This window comes from Ictidomys tridecemlineatus, chromosome 7, assembly GCF_052094955.1.
Source record: "Ictidomys tridecemlineatus isolate mIctTri1 chromosome 7, mIctTri1.hap1, whole genome shotgun sequence".
NCBI lineage: Eukaryota > Metazoa > Chordata > Mammalia > Rodentia > Sciuridae > Ictidomys > Ictidomys tridecemlineatus.
In genome coordinates this window covers 36,426,301-36,441,853 of record NC_135483.1, presented here as the reverse complement: position 1 = coordinate 36,441,853, position 15,553 = coordinate 36,426,301, and the positions used below count along the sequence as shown (strand labels likewise).

At 31.6% G+C, this 15,553-nt stretch overlaps 1 protein-coding gene across 11 annotated transcripts in view; it reads left to right on the top strand.

The window, feature by feature from the left end:
* Vps13b (vacuolar protein sorting 13 homolog B) overlaps positions 1-15,553 on the top strand; it is a 677,770-nt gene that overhangs the window by 86,308 nt on the left and 575,909 nt on the right. For all 11 annotated transcript variants that reach the window (XR_013423897.1, XR_005737781.2, XM_078016874.1 and 8 more), the window contains 2 exons: positions 398-592; positions 11,066-11,190. Coding sequence is in view for 9 of the 11 variants with exons in the window: in XM_078016874.1 (XP_077873000.1) it covers positions 398-592; positions 11,066-11,190 (320 nt within the window). In the remaining 2 variants the exon portion in view is untranslated. The remainder of the gene's footprint in view (positions 1-397; positions 593-11,065; positions 11,191-15,553) is intronic.

The following is a 15,553-nucleotide window of genomic DNA, read 5'->3' as shown; positions in this document are numbered from 1 at the left end:
TTTATTTTCTGTAGTCATCTAAAAGGGAAAGAAAACAAAAGATTGCTAGTTCTTGGATATTTAGACAAATTTTTAGAATGATTATGCTTAATTTAAGAAAGTGTTTTCATCATTCTGAAGCATGTAGTACATACTGTGAAGTTGATTGAAAAAATAAAAAGCTTTAGCTAAAATGTAATGAACCTTTAGAAAAAATATGCATTCTTTAAAATATGGGGCATACTTAAAGTAGATATTCATATTTAGTTATAGCAAGAGAATTCTATACAAAGGCATCATTTCTAGATTGACATACTATAACTACAAAATGTGCAAGTCTGAAGCTTGTATAGAAGGAATTGTATATCAGTTGACTGCTCTACTCCTAAAATATAAAGTGAATACTCTTATTTTCCAGAACTCAAGTAATTTCATGAATACTACAAACTTCCAGTCTCTTCGTCCTTTGCCATCCATTCAAATACTGGTGGATAAAATCAATCTGGAACATTCTGTCCCAATGTATGCTGAGCATTTGGTGCATGTGGTCAGCAGCCTTACTCAGCCTTCTGATAATCTGCTTCATTATTGCTATGTTCACTGCTATCTTAAGGTATGAAAAATGAATTTTCTTGTTTATTATTATGTGTTTCACTTGGGGAATGTCAAATAAGTTTCTTTTTTTCCTGGAGTTATAATTTTATAGAACTAGTAGTGCATAAAGTAAAATGAAAATAAAATCTAAGATAGATTTATTCATTGTTACAAAATAATTCAGTAAAATAAAAAGAATTTTTTAAGCTATTTGGAATTAGTTGTCTGATGCTTGCTTACTATAATTTTTGAAGATTTTATATATTGATAATTATTTTTATATGCAGTTTAATATGGGTGCTTTAAAAGACTTAAGATTTCTTTGAAGGGAACATTTATTTATGTTCGGCATAAGGTTTCATAAATATAGTTTCACATGCTAGGTTTTTGGCCACTTTTTTTTAGTTGAAATGATGTTAATTCTTGATGCAAAGAGGCAAATTTTTTTTATTATTACAAATGTAGTTAAGTAAAGTGATTTTTGGAAGCTGTGACCAGCCCAGCTCAGTTTTTTTCTTTTAAATAAGTAATGTATTGCAGTACAAATATGTACACTGAAAAATAATAAATTCAAATGTTGAATGATAAATATTTTTAGAAGTAAATACAGATATATATTCCTAAGTAGACTTATCATCTGCCTAATCAAATTTTTTTTATCAATAAAAGGAAACCCTACAATGTCCAATTCAAGTATAAGTACGATAAAAACACTATAAATTCCATGAAAAATACCAAAAGATTGAAGAACTTCATGAAAAACATCTCTGGCCAATGGTTTATAGTGTTTTAAAATTCTTATATATTTTATATTAGTCAAATAAAAAGGAATCAATTTAAAAATGATAGTTTTACATCACCTGTAGATTAAATAAGATGTTAAAATACAACTATTTTCTAACCACATATAGCAGATGGACATGTGTTTTAGATGACCTTGAAAAAAAATCCATTTTCAAGAGACGGGTCTCCTTTGATGGAGGATCATCACATAACATTGCAAAGGGATTTGAACATAGGGATGTGTGATTCATTGTGGGCTGTTATTATGATGATCTGTCCTAGTGTCTCATGTCATTCAAAAAGTAGCAGAAGATAGTTTTGAATCTGGATATCTAGAGCATATTATCCTTGAGCTTTTAAATTCATTCCCATGTTGATATAATCTGAATATTAGAATAATGTTGAGAGTACATGTCTTTTTTCTTTAAGCCGGTTTAGTTTTTGGCATTTCACTATATTTTCTAACATATTCTGCTTATGTTCAGTTTTTGAATGTCTTTCCATATTGCAGACATTCTGCATTAATAAACAAAGTATTTCATTATCCTCTAGGAAAATGGTCACCAAGGTTTTGATCACCAATATGGTCACCATCCATACTGACATGAAAATTAATGGAATAGTTGTTCATCATTTCTATTTGTTAATGTGTTAAAGCTCACTTGAATTTCCAGTGTAATGTAAAAGTTATAGTCTAGTCTGTGAGCAATTATGTTTCAAGAAAGGGACTTTTGCTACATGTACCTTCCAGTTGTCTTTTCTATTGTGGTTAGTTTAACTACAGCTATAATGGATAAGTTTAATGTTTTAGGAGAAGTAAGTTATTGAGCAGAATAGGAATTGGTATAACATAGGCAAGAAAACCATTTATTGATATTTGGAATATTGAATACTTTATGAAATAAAACCTCAAGTCCTGCTTGTCTTAAATATTTTGTTTCATTTTTTAGCCTGGTGTGGTGCCGCTCAGCTGTAGTCCCAGTGGCTTGGGAGGCTGAGACAGGAGAATCCCAGCTTTCAAAGCCAGCCTCAGCAACTTCGAGGCACTAAGCAACTCAGTGAGATCCCATCTCTAAATAAAATACAAAATAGGGCTAGGAATGTGGCTCAGTGGTCGAGTATCCCTGAGTTCAATCCCTGATCCCTCCCCAAATTTTTTTGTTTCATTTTTTTATACTTATGTGACCTAGTACATTTTAATACTTTCAGGAATTGCTAGAGAGCTGTTGTTTATTTGACTATTTCAAATTGACTCAAAATACTATTTTGTTAATAAGTATAAAGCAGTGTATATTTCTTGTAATTTCAGTGACCTTTGAGGAAGTTTTCAAAATTTTATATTTAGTGTTTTAGTGTTATAATAATAGAGGATTTGTGTGTGTTCTATGTTTGGCCTATTTTGTAATATTCCATTAAAAACAGACAAATGCTTGAATTTTAATTTTCTATACTTTGTTTTTATTGTACTAGCTATGTGATGAATTTTTTTTACTTCCATTCATTTATTGAATTTATTAATTGGGAGAGTTGGCATGAATTTGTAGAAAATATAAAGATAAAACTCTTATTTTCATTGACAGTGAATGGGTTCATCACATACTACATGCTACATACTTTGAAAAATGTATACATTGTGGAAAGGCTTAATCTGGCTAACACATGCATTACCTTTTTTTGTGGTAAAAACACAATCTCTCATTAATTTTTCAAAGTTCAGAATTTCTAACCTACCTATCATCATTATATTATACAACAGAGCTCATGAACTTTCCTCTCATTTAACTGAAGTTTCATATCCTTTTAACCAACATCTTCCCAAATCCTTCTTATCAGAAACAAAACTTGCCTGTACCTTACAAGTTCATTTTATTTATCTTGTAAATCCATGCTTTATGTATGGCATTGAGTAACTAAGAACTTTCAAGGCATCTCATATTTGAAATGTACAAAATTATGTGAATTTACCCTAAGTTCTTAAATAATATATAAGTTTAAGGCTTTGTTATGCATAAGGATCAAGTACAACAGATGCTTTAAGAGAGATCAAGTAGGTTTGTTAAGATAGAATCAGAACACCTAGGGATTTGGGAGGAAATGGTGCTTTCATATACAAGTGATTGATAGGCAAGTAATTTTGCAAATTACTTTAGTAAGATCTAATGAATTTGAAAGTAGTTCTATGCTAATATTCATTTGTTTCAATTTTCAATGTATACTCCATAGCAAGAGTGAAGCAAGCTTCGTTTAAAGGATCAGAGAGTAAATATTATAAGCTTTGTAGGCTAGTAGGCAAAATTAAGGATTATGGTAGGTACTTAAAAGAACAAGAAGAAAAACATTTCCAAAGTTTCAAGTTGACATAACTTGAAATGTAATAATTGAATATTCTTTTGTAATACAGGTTTAAAAAATTTTTAAATTCTAATTAGTTATACATAACAGTAGAATGATTTTTGACACATTGTACACAGATGAAGCATAACTTCTCATTCCTTTGGCTGTCCATGGTTCTGAGTCACACCAGTAGTATAATCATACATGTATATAGGGTAAAAATGTCTGTCTGGTTCTGTCATCCTTCCTATCCCCACTGCCCTACCCCTCTCCTCACTCCCCTCTGCACAATTCAAAGTTAATTTGTCTCCCTCTCTCCCCCACCCTTTTTGGATCAGCATCTGTTTATTAGAGAAAACATTCAGCCTTTGTTTTTTTGGGAATTGGCTTATTTCACTTAGCATGATATTCTCCAGCTCCATCCATTTACCTGCAAATGCCATAATTTCATTCTTCCTTATGGCTGAGCAATATTTCATTACGTGTATATGTATCACATTTTCTTTATCCATTCATCTGTTGAAGGGTGAATCTACTTGGTTCCATAGTTTAGCTGTTGTGAACTGAGTTCCTTATAAACATTGATGTGATTGCATCAATGTAGTATACTGATTTTAAGTCCTTTGGGTATATGCTGATAAGTGGGATAACTGGGTCAAATGGTGGTTCCATTCCAAGTTTTCTGAGACATCTCCATACTGCTTTCCAGAGTGGTTGTACCAATTTGCATGCCCACCAGCAAATATGAGAATGTACCTTTTTCTGCACATACTCATTAACACTTACTATTGCTTGTATTCTTGATAATTGCCATTCTGATTGGAGTGAGACGAAATCTTAGAGTAGTTTTGATTTGCATTTCTTTAATTGCTGGAGATAATGAACACTTTTTTCATGCTTCTTGAAAGGTTATATTTCTTCTTCTGTGAACTTTTCGGTTCCCTAGCCCATTTATTGATAAGGTTTTTTTTTTTTCAAGTTTTTTGAGTTCTTTATATATCCTGGAAATTATTGCTGTATCTGATATGCATGTAGTAAAGATTTTTTTCCATTCTGTAGGCTTTCTCATAATGTTATTGATTTTTTTTTTCTGAGAAGAAGCTTTTTAGTTTGAATCCATCCCATTTATTTATTCTTGATTTTACTTCTTGTGCTTTAGGAGTCTTGTTAAGGAAGTCAGGTCCTAAGCCAGCATGGTAAAGATTTGGGCCTATGTTTTCTTGTATTAGGTTCAGGGTCTCAGTGTCTTAAGTCTTTGATCCACTTTGAGTTGATTTTTGTGCAGGATGAGAATGTTTTAGTTTCATTTTGTTAAATATGGATTTCCAGTTTCCCAGCACCATTTGTTGAATAGGCTATTTTTCCTCTAATATGTTTTTGGCGCCTTTGTCTACCCTGAGATAACCATATTTATGTGCATTTGTTTCTGTGTCTTGTATTTTGTACCATTGGTCTGCATGTCTATTTTGATACCAACACCTTGCCATTTTTGTTATTATTGCTCTGTAGTATCGTTTGAGATCTGCTATTATGATATATCCTGTTTCACTTCTCTTGCTAAGAATTGCTTTGGCTATTTTGGGTCTCTTATTTTTCTAAATGAATTTTGTAACTGATTTTTTTTAGTTCTATGAACAATGTCATTGGGTTTGCATATGAATTTGCATTAAATCTGTATAACAGTTTTGGTAGTATGGCCATTTTGACAATATTAATTCTGCCTATTTAAGAGCATGTGAGATCTTTCTATCTTCTAAGATCTTCTTCAATTTCTTTCTTTTTTTTTATTGGTTGTTCAAAACATTACAAAGCTCATGACATATCATCTTCCATACATTTGATTCAAGTGGGTTATGAACTCCCATTTTTTACCCCAAATACAAGTTGCAGAATCACATCGGTTACACATCCACATTTTTACATAGTAGTTTTCATTGTACAGGTCTTTTACCTCTTTTGTAAGATTGATTCTCAAGTATTTTATTTTGGGGGGCTACTATGAATAGGTGGTTTTTCTAATTTCTCTAACAGTGGATCCATCACTTGTATATAGAAATGCATTTCATTTATGAGTATTTTTTAAAATTATTTTTTCCCACCTGATTATTTATTTATTTATTTTTGTATGTGGTGCTGAGGATCAAACCCAGGGTCTCACACATGCGAGGCGATTGCTCTACCGTTGAGCCACAACCCCAGCCCCTCATTTATGGGTATTGATTTTATATATTGCTACTTTGCTGAATTCATTTATAAAAATTTACTCTATTGTCATGTATATCTAAAAAGAACAAATAAAAAATTTAAAATATATAGTTGTCATGTTACCAAACAATTCCATTCCTAGATATTATATGCCAAAGAGAAATAAAATCCTAGATATGAATGCACATACCTAAATAATACAAACAGTTCAAATGGACAGATAAAATGTAGTACATCCATACAATGGACTATTACAGTTCCAAGTTTTCTAAGGAATCTTCTTAATGCTTCTAGAGTGGTTGCACCAATTTGCAGTCCCACCAGCACTGCATGAGTTAACCTTTTCCCCGACATCCTCATCTACATTTATTATTACTTGAATTCTTGATAATTGTCATTCTGACTGGAGTGAGATGAAATCTTAGTATAGTTTTAATTTGTATTTCTGTAATTGCTAGAGATGATGAACATTTTTTCATGTTTATGGATTGATTTTATTTCTTCCTCTGTGAAGTGTCTGTTCAGTTCCTTTGCCCATTTATTAATTGAGTTATTATTATTTTTTGGTGTTAATTTTTTTTAAGTTTTTAAAAAATATATCCTGGAGATTAATGCTTTGAGGTACAGATAGCAAAGATATTCTCCTATTCTCTAGGATCTTTGTTTACATTCTTGATTGTTTCCTTTACTGTGAAGAGTAAAGGATCGAACCCAGGGTCTCGCACGTGTTGTCATTTGTTTTATTGATTCTTGATTTTTTTTCTTGTGCTTTAGGAGTTTTTTTGAGGAAGTCGATTCCTAAACTAATATCATGCAGAATTGGGCCTGTATTTTTTTCTCATAGGCACGGGGTCTGTGTTCTAATGCTGAAGTCCTTGATCCACGTTGAGTTGAGTTTTGTGCAGGGGGAGAAGTGTTCAGTTTCATTCTACTACATATGGATTTCTAGTTTTCCCAGCACTATTTGTTGAAGAGGCTATTTTTCTCCAATATGTTTATGGTACCTTTGTCTAATATGAGATAACTGTAACCAAAGACACATCAAGGAAAGAAAAGTTCAGACCAACATCCCTGATTCTCATGGAAGCAAAATTATTAATCAAATACTGGCAAATCCTCTACAAAAACATATTAAAAAGATAGTGCACCATGATTATGTGCAGTTCATCCTAAGGATGAAAGGTTGATTTTAGTATGTGGAGATAAATGAATGTAATTCATCACATCAATAAACTTTGAGAGAAGAATCACATGATAAATCTCAATATATTCAGAAAAACCACTTGACAAAATTCAGCATCCATTCATGCTCTAGACTAGTGTTTGTAGGAACATACCTCAACATTGTAAAAGCAATATATGGTAACCCAAGGCCAACATCATTGTAAATTGAGAAAAATCAAAGCATTCCCTCTCAAAACAGGAACAACAAAGGGCTGCCCTTTCACCTCTTTTTTTTTTTTCAAACATAGTTTTTGAAACCTTACCCAGAGCAATTAGACAAAAGAAAGAAATTAAAGGCTTATGAATAGACAAGAAGAGCTCAAACTATCCATATTTGCCATATGACATGATTCCTTATTTAGAACATGTAAAAATCTCTACCAAAAAGCTTCTACAACTCAAACTAATTCAGCAAAATAGCAGGTTATAAAATTAACACATGTAAGTTAACTGCATTCCTATACATCTGTGGTGAATAAACTGAAACGGGAATTAGAAGAACTATCTCATTCACAATAGCCTTAAAAAATATAAAATATTAGTGATCAGTCTGACAAAAGAGGTGCAAGACCTCTATAATGAAAACTATAGAACACTAAAGAAAGAAATTGAAGAAGGCCTTAAAGGAAGGAAACATCTCCTATGCTCTTGGATAGGCAGAATTAATATTGTCAAAATGGCCATACTATCAAAACTGTTATACAGATTTAAGGCCATTTCTATTAAAATCCAGTCACATTCTTCATAGAAATAGAATAAGCACTCATGAAATTCATTTGGATAAATGAGAGGCCCAGAATAGCCAAAGTAATTCTTAGAGAAATGAAGTGGTAGACATCATAATACCAGACCTCAAGTTATACTATAGAACTATAGTAACAAAAATGGCATGGTATTACTACTAAAACAGACATGGACACCAGTGGAACTTAACAGAAGACATGAGACAAACCCACATAAATATAGTTATCTCATACTTTTAATTATTTTTTCTTTTTAATATTACAATGTTATACATTTAATTTTTCTTCTTGAAGTTATTTTATTGGTATTTCTAAGTTTAGTTTCTTGTATTTGAGGTGTTATTTTAAGAACAATTGTTATTAAAATGTTAAAATATCAATGATATATTTTTATATTTTGCTAAGTGAGTTTTTTTTGTTGTAATTATGTGGCATTCTATTTATCTTTTAATTTAATACAATGTTTAACTCATTTAGTTTTTTTTTTAATTTTATTTTTTTTTAACATTCAATTTTGTCTTTAGGTAAAACTTATATTGGTTGTTAACTTTCTTTGCTTGATAGCATTTTTACTACTTCAAATAATTAGTTTTTAGAATTCTGCACTTTAATTGCTGTCTGAATCTGTGAACTTTAGTTCACAGTGGGCTTGTTTTCCTTTTCCCATATGAGCTATTTATAACTTTAGTCAAAGGTTATTGACAAGTTATTAGATTATGTAAGTCCTTCCAATGTATCTAAATGCTGTACTTTGAGAGAGAGAGTTGAAGATTTATTTAATAATATTTTGCCATAGTGGATTATAGGAAGCACAATATCACTATTGTAAATATAATCATTTGAGAGTATATAGAAGGTAATTTCATTGTCAAATATAATCATTTGAGAGTATATAGAAGGTAATTTCATTGTCCAGCAGTCCTCTTTTCATTATAATTTTTATCTGTTTGAATATTTTCTTAAGAGCATCTCAGAACAACACATAAGAATAACAATTTTTTAAAAATTAATAGAATAATTTAGTTTCCCCAGAGTCCCTTGCAATTCTGCAAATAACCAGCAGGGGATCTCCTCTACATCAAATTTCATCTGAATACTGTTAACGATGGTGTCTATAATTATACTGTGGGGGCTTAAAGAAAAACTGGTGACTTTGAGAGAGTTACTAGTTTAGCATAGTTGTTATGGGATACAGTATTACCTTTGTTCAGCTTTATTCATAACTCTAGAAATATTTGGAGGTTAGACTTTTTTATTTTTTGTAACCGCGGATTAAACCCATGGATGCTTTATCACTAAGCTACATCCTCCAGTTTTTATTTTTTATTCTGAGACAGTGTCTTGCTAAGTTGCTAAGGCTGACCTCAAACTTGGAATCCTTCTCCTCAGCCTCCTGAATAGACAATGTTTTAATAATTTTGCTTTGTGTTGTCATATACGTGTAAATTTCAGAACCTTTTAAATATTGGGCCTTTTGGAGGAAATGCCAAAATTATACAGTTCCCAGCATAGTAGTTTGAAAACGTTGCGCTGAAAAGGTGTTCAAAATGAATGAATATGAAATAGTTTAATTTTTTTTTTTTTTTTTTTTTTTTTTAGTTTTTTTTTTTTTTTTATTGATTGTTCAAAACATTACAGAGCTCAAGACATATCATCTTTCATACATTCGACTCAATTGAGATTGTAAAGCAATCATTTAGTATTAGAAACATGTTTTTAAAATAATTGTTGCCAGTTGGTAAGAGTAGGAGCTCTAGGAATTAATATATACCACTATGAATTTTTCTTGATAGTATTTAGATGGGTATGTCCATTAGAAAGCAGTTTTTTTCTGATAATGTAATTCTTTCTGATGTCTTATTTTCTAAACTCTGTTTTTTGGTTATTGAAAACTAATTTTAGAAGAATGAATTTTGACACTGTGAATTTGATAAATGTTAGGGGCATAATAGGTTTTTGAAACCATTTGAAAGTAGGTAAATTTTTAAAAATATTTTTATTATTATGATGCTGGAGAGCAAATCCAAGGGCTTCCCTTATGGTAGGGAAGTGCTCTCTACCACTGAGCTATACCTCCTGCCCTCTTTTTAAGAAATTGACCATTGTTGTATGCTAACTGAATAAATTTGTTTTTTTTTTCTGAAAGAGAGAGTGAGAGACAGAGTGGGGAGAGAGAGAGAGAGAGAGAGAGAGAGAGAGAGAGAGAGAGAGAGAGAGAGAGAGAGAGAGAGAATTTTTAATATTTATTTTTTAGTTTTCGGCGGACACAACATCTTTGTATGTGGTGCTGAGAATCGAATCCCGGGCCGCACGCATGCCAGGCGAGCGCGCTACCTCTTGAGCCACATCCTCAGCCCCTGAATAAATTTGTTTTTGAAAATTGGTTATGAGGAAATTCTAAATATGTTTTAATGTATTTGGTATAAATGTTAAAGTGGCTTAATATCCATGAAGTCATTATAAATCCAAGAATAAATATAATGACTGAAGATAAATATTGAGGTTAATTTGCTTTTGCATTTTATTGGTAAACAATAACCCTTTATTTTGCAGTGCTGTCAGTTGGCCTTTCCATTTGACATGTTTCTATTATGAGAAATTCAGTGTCCAGGAATTTCAGGCATTGCTCTTGAGATTTTTAAAAATTGTGATCTCCTTTTAAGTGTGTATCTAATATAAAGATTAATTTATGTCATGAACCAAATTTCCTGGAGTATAAACCTCAAATTTACTATCATTTTTATAGAATAAAGGAGAAAGAAGTAATATTTTAGGATATTTTTGGATATACTTGTTGTGTGTGCATAATCCAAGTTGAAGGCAAAAGACACTTTAAACATTGTTCTTGTAGTTACTACTCTTTTTGTCAGATAATACTAATTTATAATTTATAATATGGAACATGCAGTCAGCCTTTTATAGAAAAAGATGTATATTTCAGTGGATCACAGAACAACACATAAAGAATACATATAGAAATAAAATATGAAGCCTAAATATTAGTCCAAAAGATGGTGATCTTTTAGGGATATCAGTGAAATATATCTTGCAGTTTTCAGTTTTCTTTTATCAACAAAAGAAAATGTTGATAATTTGGGAAATAGAGAAAGAGATTGAAGCATATTATACAGGAAATTGAAACTGACATTTTATCCTGTGCATATTAAAACTTGGTGAACATTTGGATCTTTTCTTTTTTCCAGATATTTGGTTTTCAGGCAGGACTGACATCTTTGGATGTTAGTGGATCTTACTGCTTACCTGTACCAATTATTCCCTCCTTCAGCACTGCTCTTTATGGTAAATTTCTGAAATTCCCCACTTGCTGGTAAGCACTGTATGTTAAAATGTGTTTTATGTTAATTTTCATTTTATAATTTTAGGGAGGAAAAAGAAAATATTTCTGTCTTACGTCCATATGTTAGTACTATCAACTATATTATAGTGTAAATGTCTAAATGTGTTTGTTTATCGTGTCTTTTCTGTAAATAGTAATTGTTGATCTATCATTGAAGTTTAAGAACGTGTTGTAGCTTCAGATTGTAATAGAAACTGCAAGAGCAAGTGTACACCCCCTTTTAAAAGTTTTAGAAAAGAGGTGCTTTTAATATGAAGGCCTGAGTATTCATGTATTAAATAATTTCAAATGTATTCATAGCCACTGAGCAAAGCATATGCATTACATATAAAGTTATAATATGTTTGTCATTATAGCTACATTTTGGAAGAAACTGATTTTTAGTTCTTATTTTTATTCAGTGTGGGTTGCTTTAGTTGGAGGTCATTTTTACTTAAATTGAAAGAGATTTATAGAAAAGTCATATTTTCTAGTAATATTGTCTAGTCATATCACTTTAGTTAAAAATAATGCTTTTAATATATTAAAGAAATTAAAGTATTTTTGCACTTGAAAATGTGAAATATTTCATTTGTTTGTAAAGTATATTGTTGCTTTCTCATCCTAATTAGCAATCTTATTATCTTTTAAAGTGTTTTTTTTTTTAGTTGTTGATAGACCTTTATTTTATTTATTTACATGCTGTACTGAGAATTGAACCCAGTGCCTCACTCATGGCAGGCAAGTGTGCTACTGCTGAGCCCTAGCCCCAGTAACCTTATTTTTACAGAGTATTTTGTTGATTTTTTAAATTATTATTAAAAGAAAGAAAATAGGTATTTTTTAAAATCTAAAATGCTTTAAATTCTTTAATAGTATTTAACTTTTGAATTAGTAAGGTAAATGTTCACATTCTAATGAAAGTTGCCTATTGATCCAGGTAATTAAAAAAAGAAGTTGTTCTATAGTCTTGGTATGAATTCCTTTATAAAATTGTTCCGCTTTAATGTTGTTATTCTTATTCTTGGTAAAGTTCATTTTGCCTTTATTTATTCATACTCCTCATATATCCTTTATTACGTTTTATAGTGATAGATAGTATATTTATTTCTATGTATATAACATGTTGTATTTCAGCCACATTTTATATTCTAATGTATTAAGAAAGAGTACAGATTTGTCACAGTTGATGTGTGAGTACCAATTTTAATAATCATTTCTGAAAATGGTTATCTCAATTATGTGCTAATATATTTATCAATTACAGGACCAAAATAATTTTTTTGTATACAGTGCTGTTTATTACACCCTAGTTTCCAGAATGAATTGTAACCTTTACATGAAAAGAATTGAGTATTTAAATATGTTCATTTTAAGGATATCTAAGGTTTATATAAAGTCAAATGTTAAAGAAAATATGGTGTAGGTACACAATGGAATGTTACTCACCCTTAAAGACGAATGAAATTATGGCATTTGCAAGTAAATGGATGGGCCTTGTTTTTGAAAATGATAAGTGAAATAAGCCAATACCTTGCAAAGCCAGAGGCTGAATGTTTTCTCTGAAGTGGATGCCAAACCATAATGTAGGGGGATAGACAAGAATGAAGGAACTTTGGATTGGGCAGAGAGGAATGAGGGGAGTGGAGAGGGTGTGGGAAGTACATTGGTGTGCCATGGGTGTTACCACGTATACATGTATGACTACAGTACCCGTGTGATTCTGCACCATGTACAGCCGGACGAGTGAGAAATTGTGCTCCATTTGTGCACAGTGTGTCAAAATGCATTCTATTCTTATGTCATGTATAACTAATTATAAATTTAAAAAAATTTAGCTGTGACTTAAAATGTCTGTGCCTATCTAAAAATATTCCAGTAAATACTGAAGACATAGATCACAGAGTGTTAAGTTTTATTTGGGTGTGTTCTGTTGTTTTTCTAGACATGACCTCTTCTATGTTATTTCAGTGAGTTTTCTTTTGCCTTATTTTACAGAAGTATATTGCTTTTAAATAGTTTGTTGAAATTAATTTTCTTAAATAAAAAAATTATCTTCAACATAACTTTAGCAAGTGTAAATTGAAAGTAATACATACAAAATTCAATCAATTGAGATGCTGCTTACTAAGAGCAATTTATTTATTTCATATTTTTAATTTTTTAATTTGTTCTTTTTAGTTATACATGACTAATAGAATGTATTTTGCCATACAGAATGAATGTATTTTGATATATCATACATATATAGAGTATAACTTCCCATTGTTTTGATTGTATACTATGTGGAGTTACACTGGTTGTGTCTTCATATATAAACAGAGGAGAGTTATGTCTGATTCATTCTACTGTCTTTCCCATTCCCATCTCCCCTCCTTTGTTCCCCTTCCCCCTGTCCCAATTAAATGAACTTTCATGCCTTCCTCCACTCTCTCCACCTCTTGTACGTCAGCATCTGCCTATCAGAGAGACTGTTTGGTATTTGGGTTTTGGGGATTGGTTTATTTCACTTAGCATGATATCCTCCAGTTCCATCCATTTACTGGCAAATGCCATAATTTCATTCTTCTTTATGGCTGAGTAGCATTCATTTGTGTATATGTACCACATTTTCTTTATCTATTCATCTATTGAATGACACCTAGATTGGTTCCATAATTGTGAATTGAGCTGCTATGAACATTGATGTGGCTGCATCACTATAATATGCTGATTTTAAGGCCTTTGGGTATATGCCAAGGAGTTGGATAACTCCATCAAATGGTGGTTCCATTCCAAGTTTTGTAAGGAATCTCCAAACTGCTTTCCAGAGTGGTTGCACCGATTTGTAGTCCCACCAGCAGTGTATGAATGTACCTTTTTCTCCACATCCTTACCAACATTTATTGTTACTTGAATTCTTGATAATTGCCATTCTGACTGGCGTGAGAGAATCTCAGTGTAGTTTTAGTTGAACAACTTTTCATATTTGTTGACCATTCGTATTTTTTCTTGAAGTCCCTGTTTAGTTCCTTTGCCCCTTATTGATTAGGTTATTTGGTTTATTGTTTTTAAGTTTTTTGAATTCTCTATATATCGTGGAGATTAATGCTTTGTCTGAGGTATAGGTGGCAAAGATTTTCTCCCATTCTCTAGCATCTCTGTTTACATTCTTGATTGTTTCCTTTGCTTGGTTTTAGTTTGTTGCCATCCCATTTATTGATTCTTTATTTTACTTCTTGTGCTTTGGGAGTCTTGTTGAGGAATGTAGTTCCTAAGATGACACTATGGAGATTTGGGCCTACATTTTCTTCTAGTAGGTGCAGGGTCTTCATTTTAGTGCCTAGGTCCTTGATTCACATTGAATTGAGTTTTGTGTAGGGTGAGAGACATAGTCTAATTTCATTTTGTTCATGTGGATTTCTAGTTTTCCCAGCACCATTTATTGAAAAGGCTATATTTTCTCCAGTATAGGTTCATGGTGCCTGTGTCTACTATGAGAGAACATTATTTATGTGGGTTTGTCCCAGTGCAGTGTCTTCTATTCTGTACTGTTGGTCTTCATGCTTGTTTATTTATTTATTTTGGTGCCAATACCTTGCCATTTTTGTAATTTAAGATCTGATATTGTAAAGTCTTCTGTTTCACTGTTCTTGCTCACAATTGATTTGGCTATTCTGGGCCTCTTATTTTTTCCAATGTATTTAATGACTGCTTTTTCTATTTCTGTGAAGAACATCATCAGAATCTTGATAGGAATTTCATTAAATCTGTGTAGTGCTTTTGGTTGTATGGCCATTTTGACAGTATTAATTCTGTCTATCCAAGAGCATGGGAGATCTTTCCATCTTCTAAGGTCTTTGTCAGTTTCCTTCTTTAGTATTTTGTAGTTTTCATTGTTCAGGTCTTTCCCTTCTTTTGTTAGATTGATTCCAGAACATTTTATTTTATTTTTTTTTTAGGCTACTGTGAATGGGATAGTTTTCCTGATTTCAGTTTATTCATCACTGATGCATGGGAATGCAGTTGATTTACGTGTGTTGATGATACTTTGCTGAATTCATTTATTAGTTCTTGAAGTTTCCTGATGGAGATTTTTGTGTCTTCTAAATATAGAATAATGAGAAGTAGGGATAGTTTGAGTTTTTTTCTTTTCCTATTTATATCCCTTTAATTTCTTACTTTTGTCTAAAAAATTGCTCTGACTAGAGTTTCAAGGATGGGTTTGAATGAAAGTGGTGAAAGAGTCATGTTTCAGTTCTTGGTGGGAATGCTTTCAATCTTTCTCCAATTAGAATAATGTTGGCCTTGGTTTTAGCATAGGTAGTTTGTACAGTGTTGAGGTACATTCCTACTATCCCTAGCTTTGCTAGTA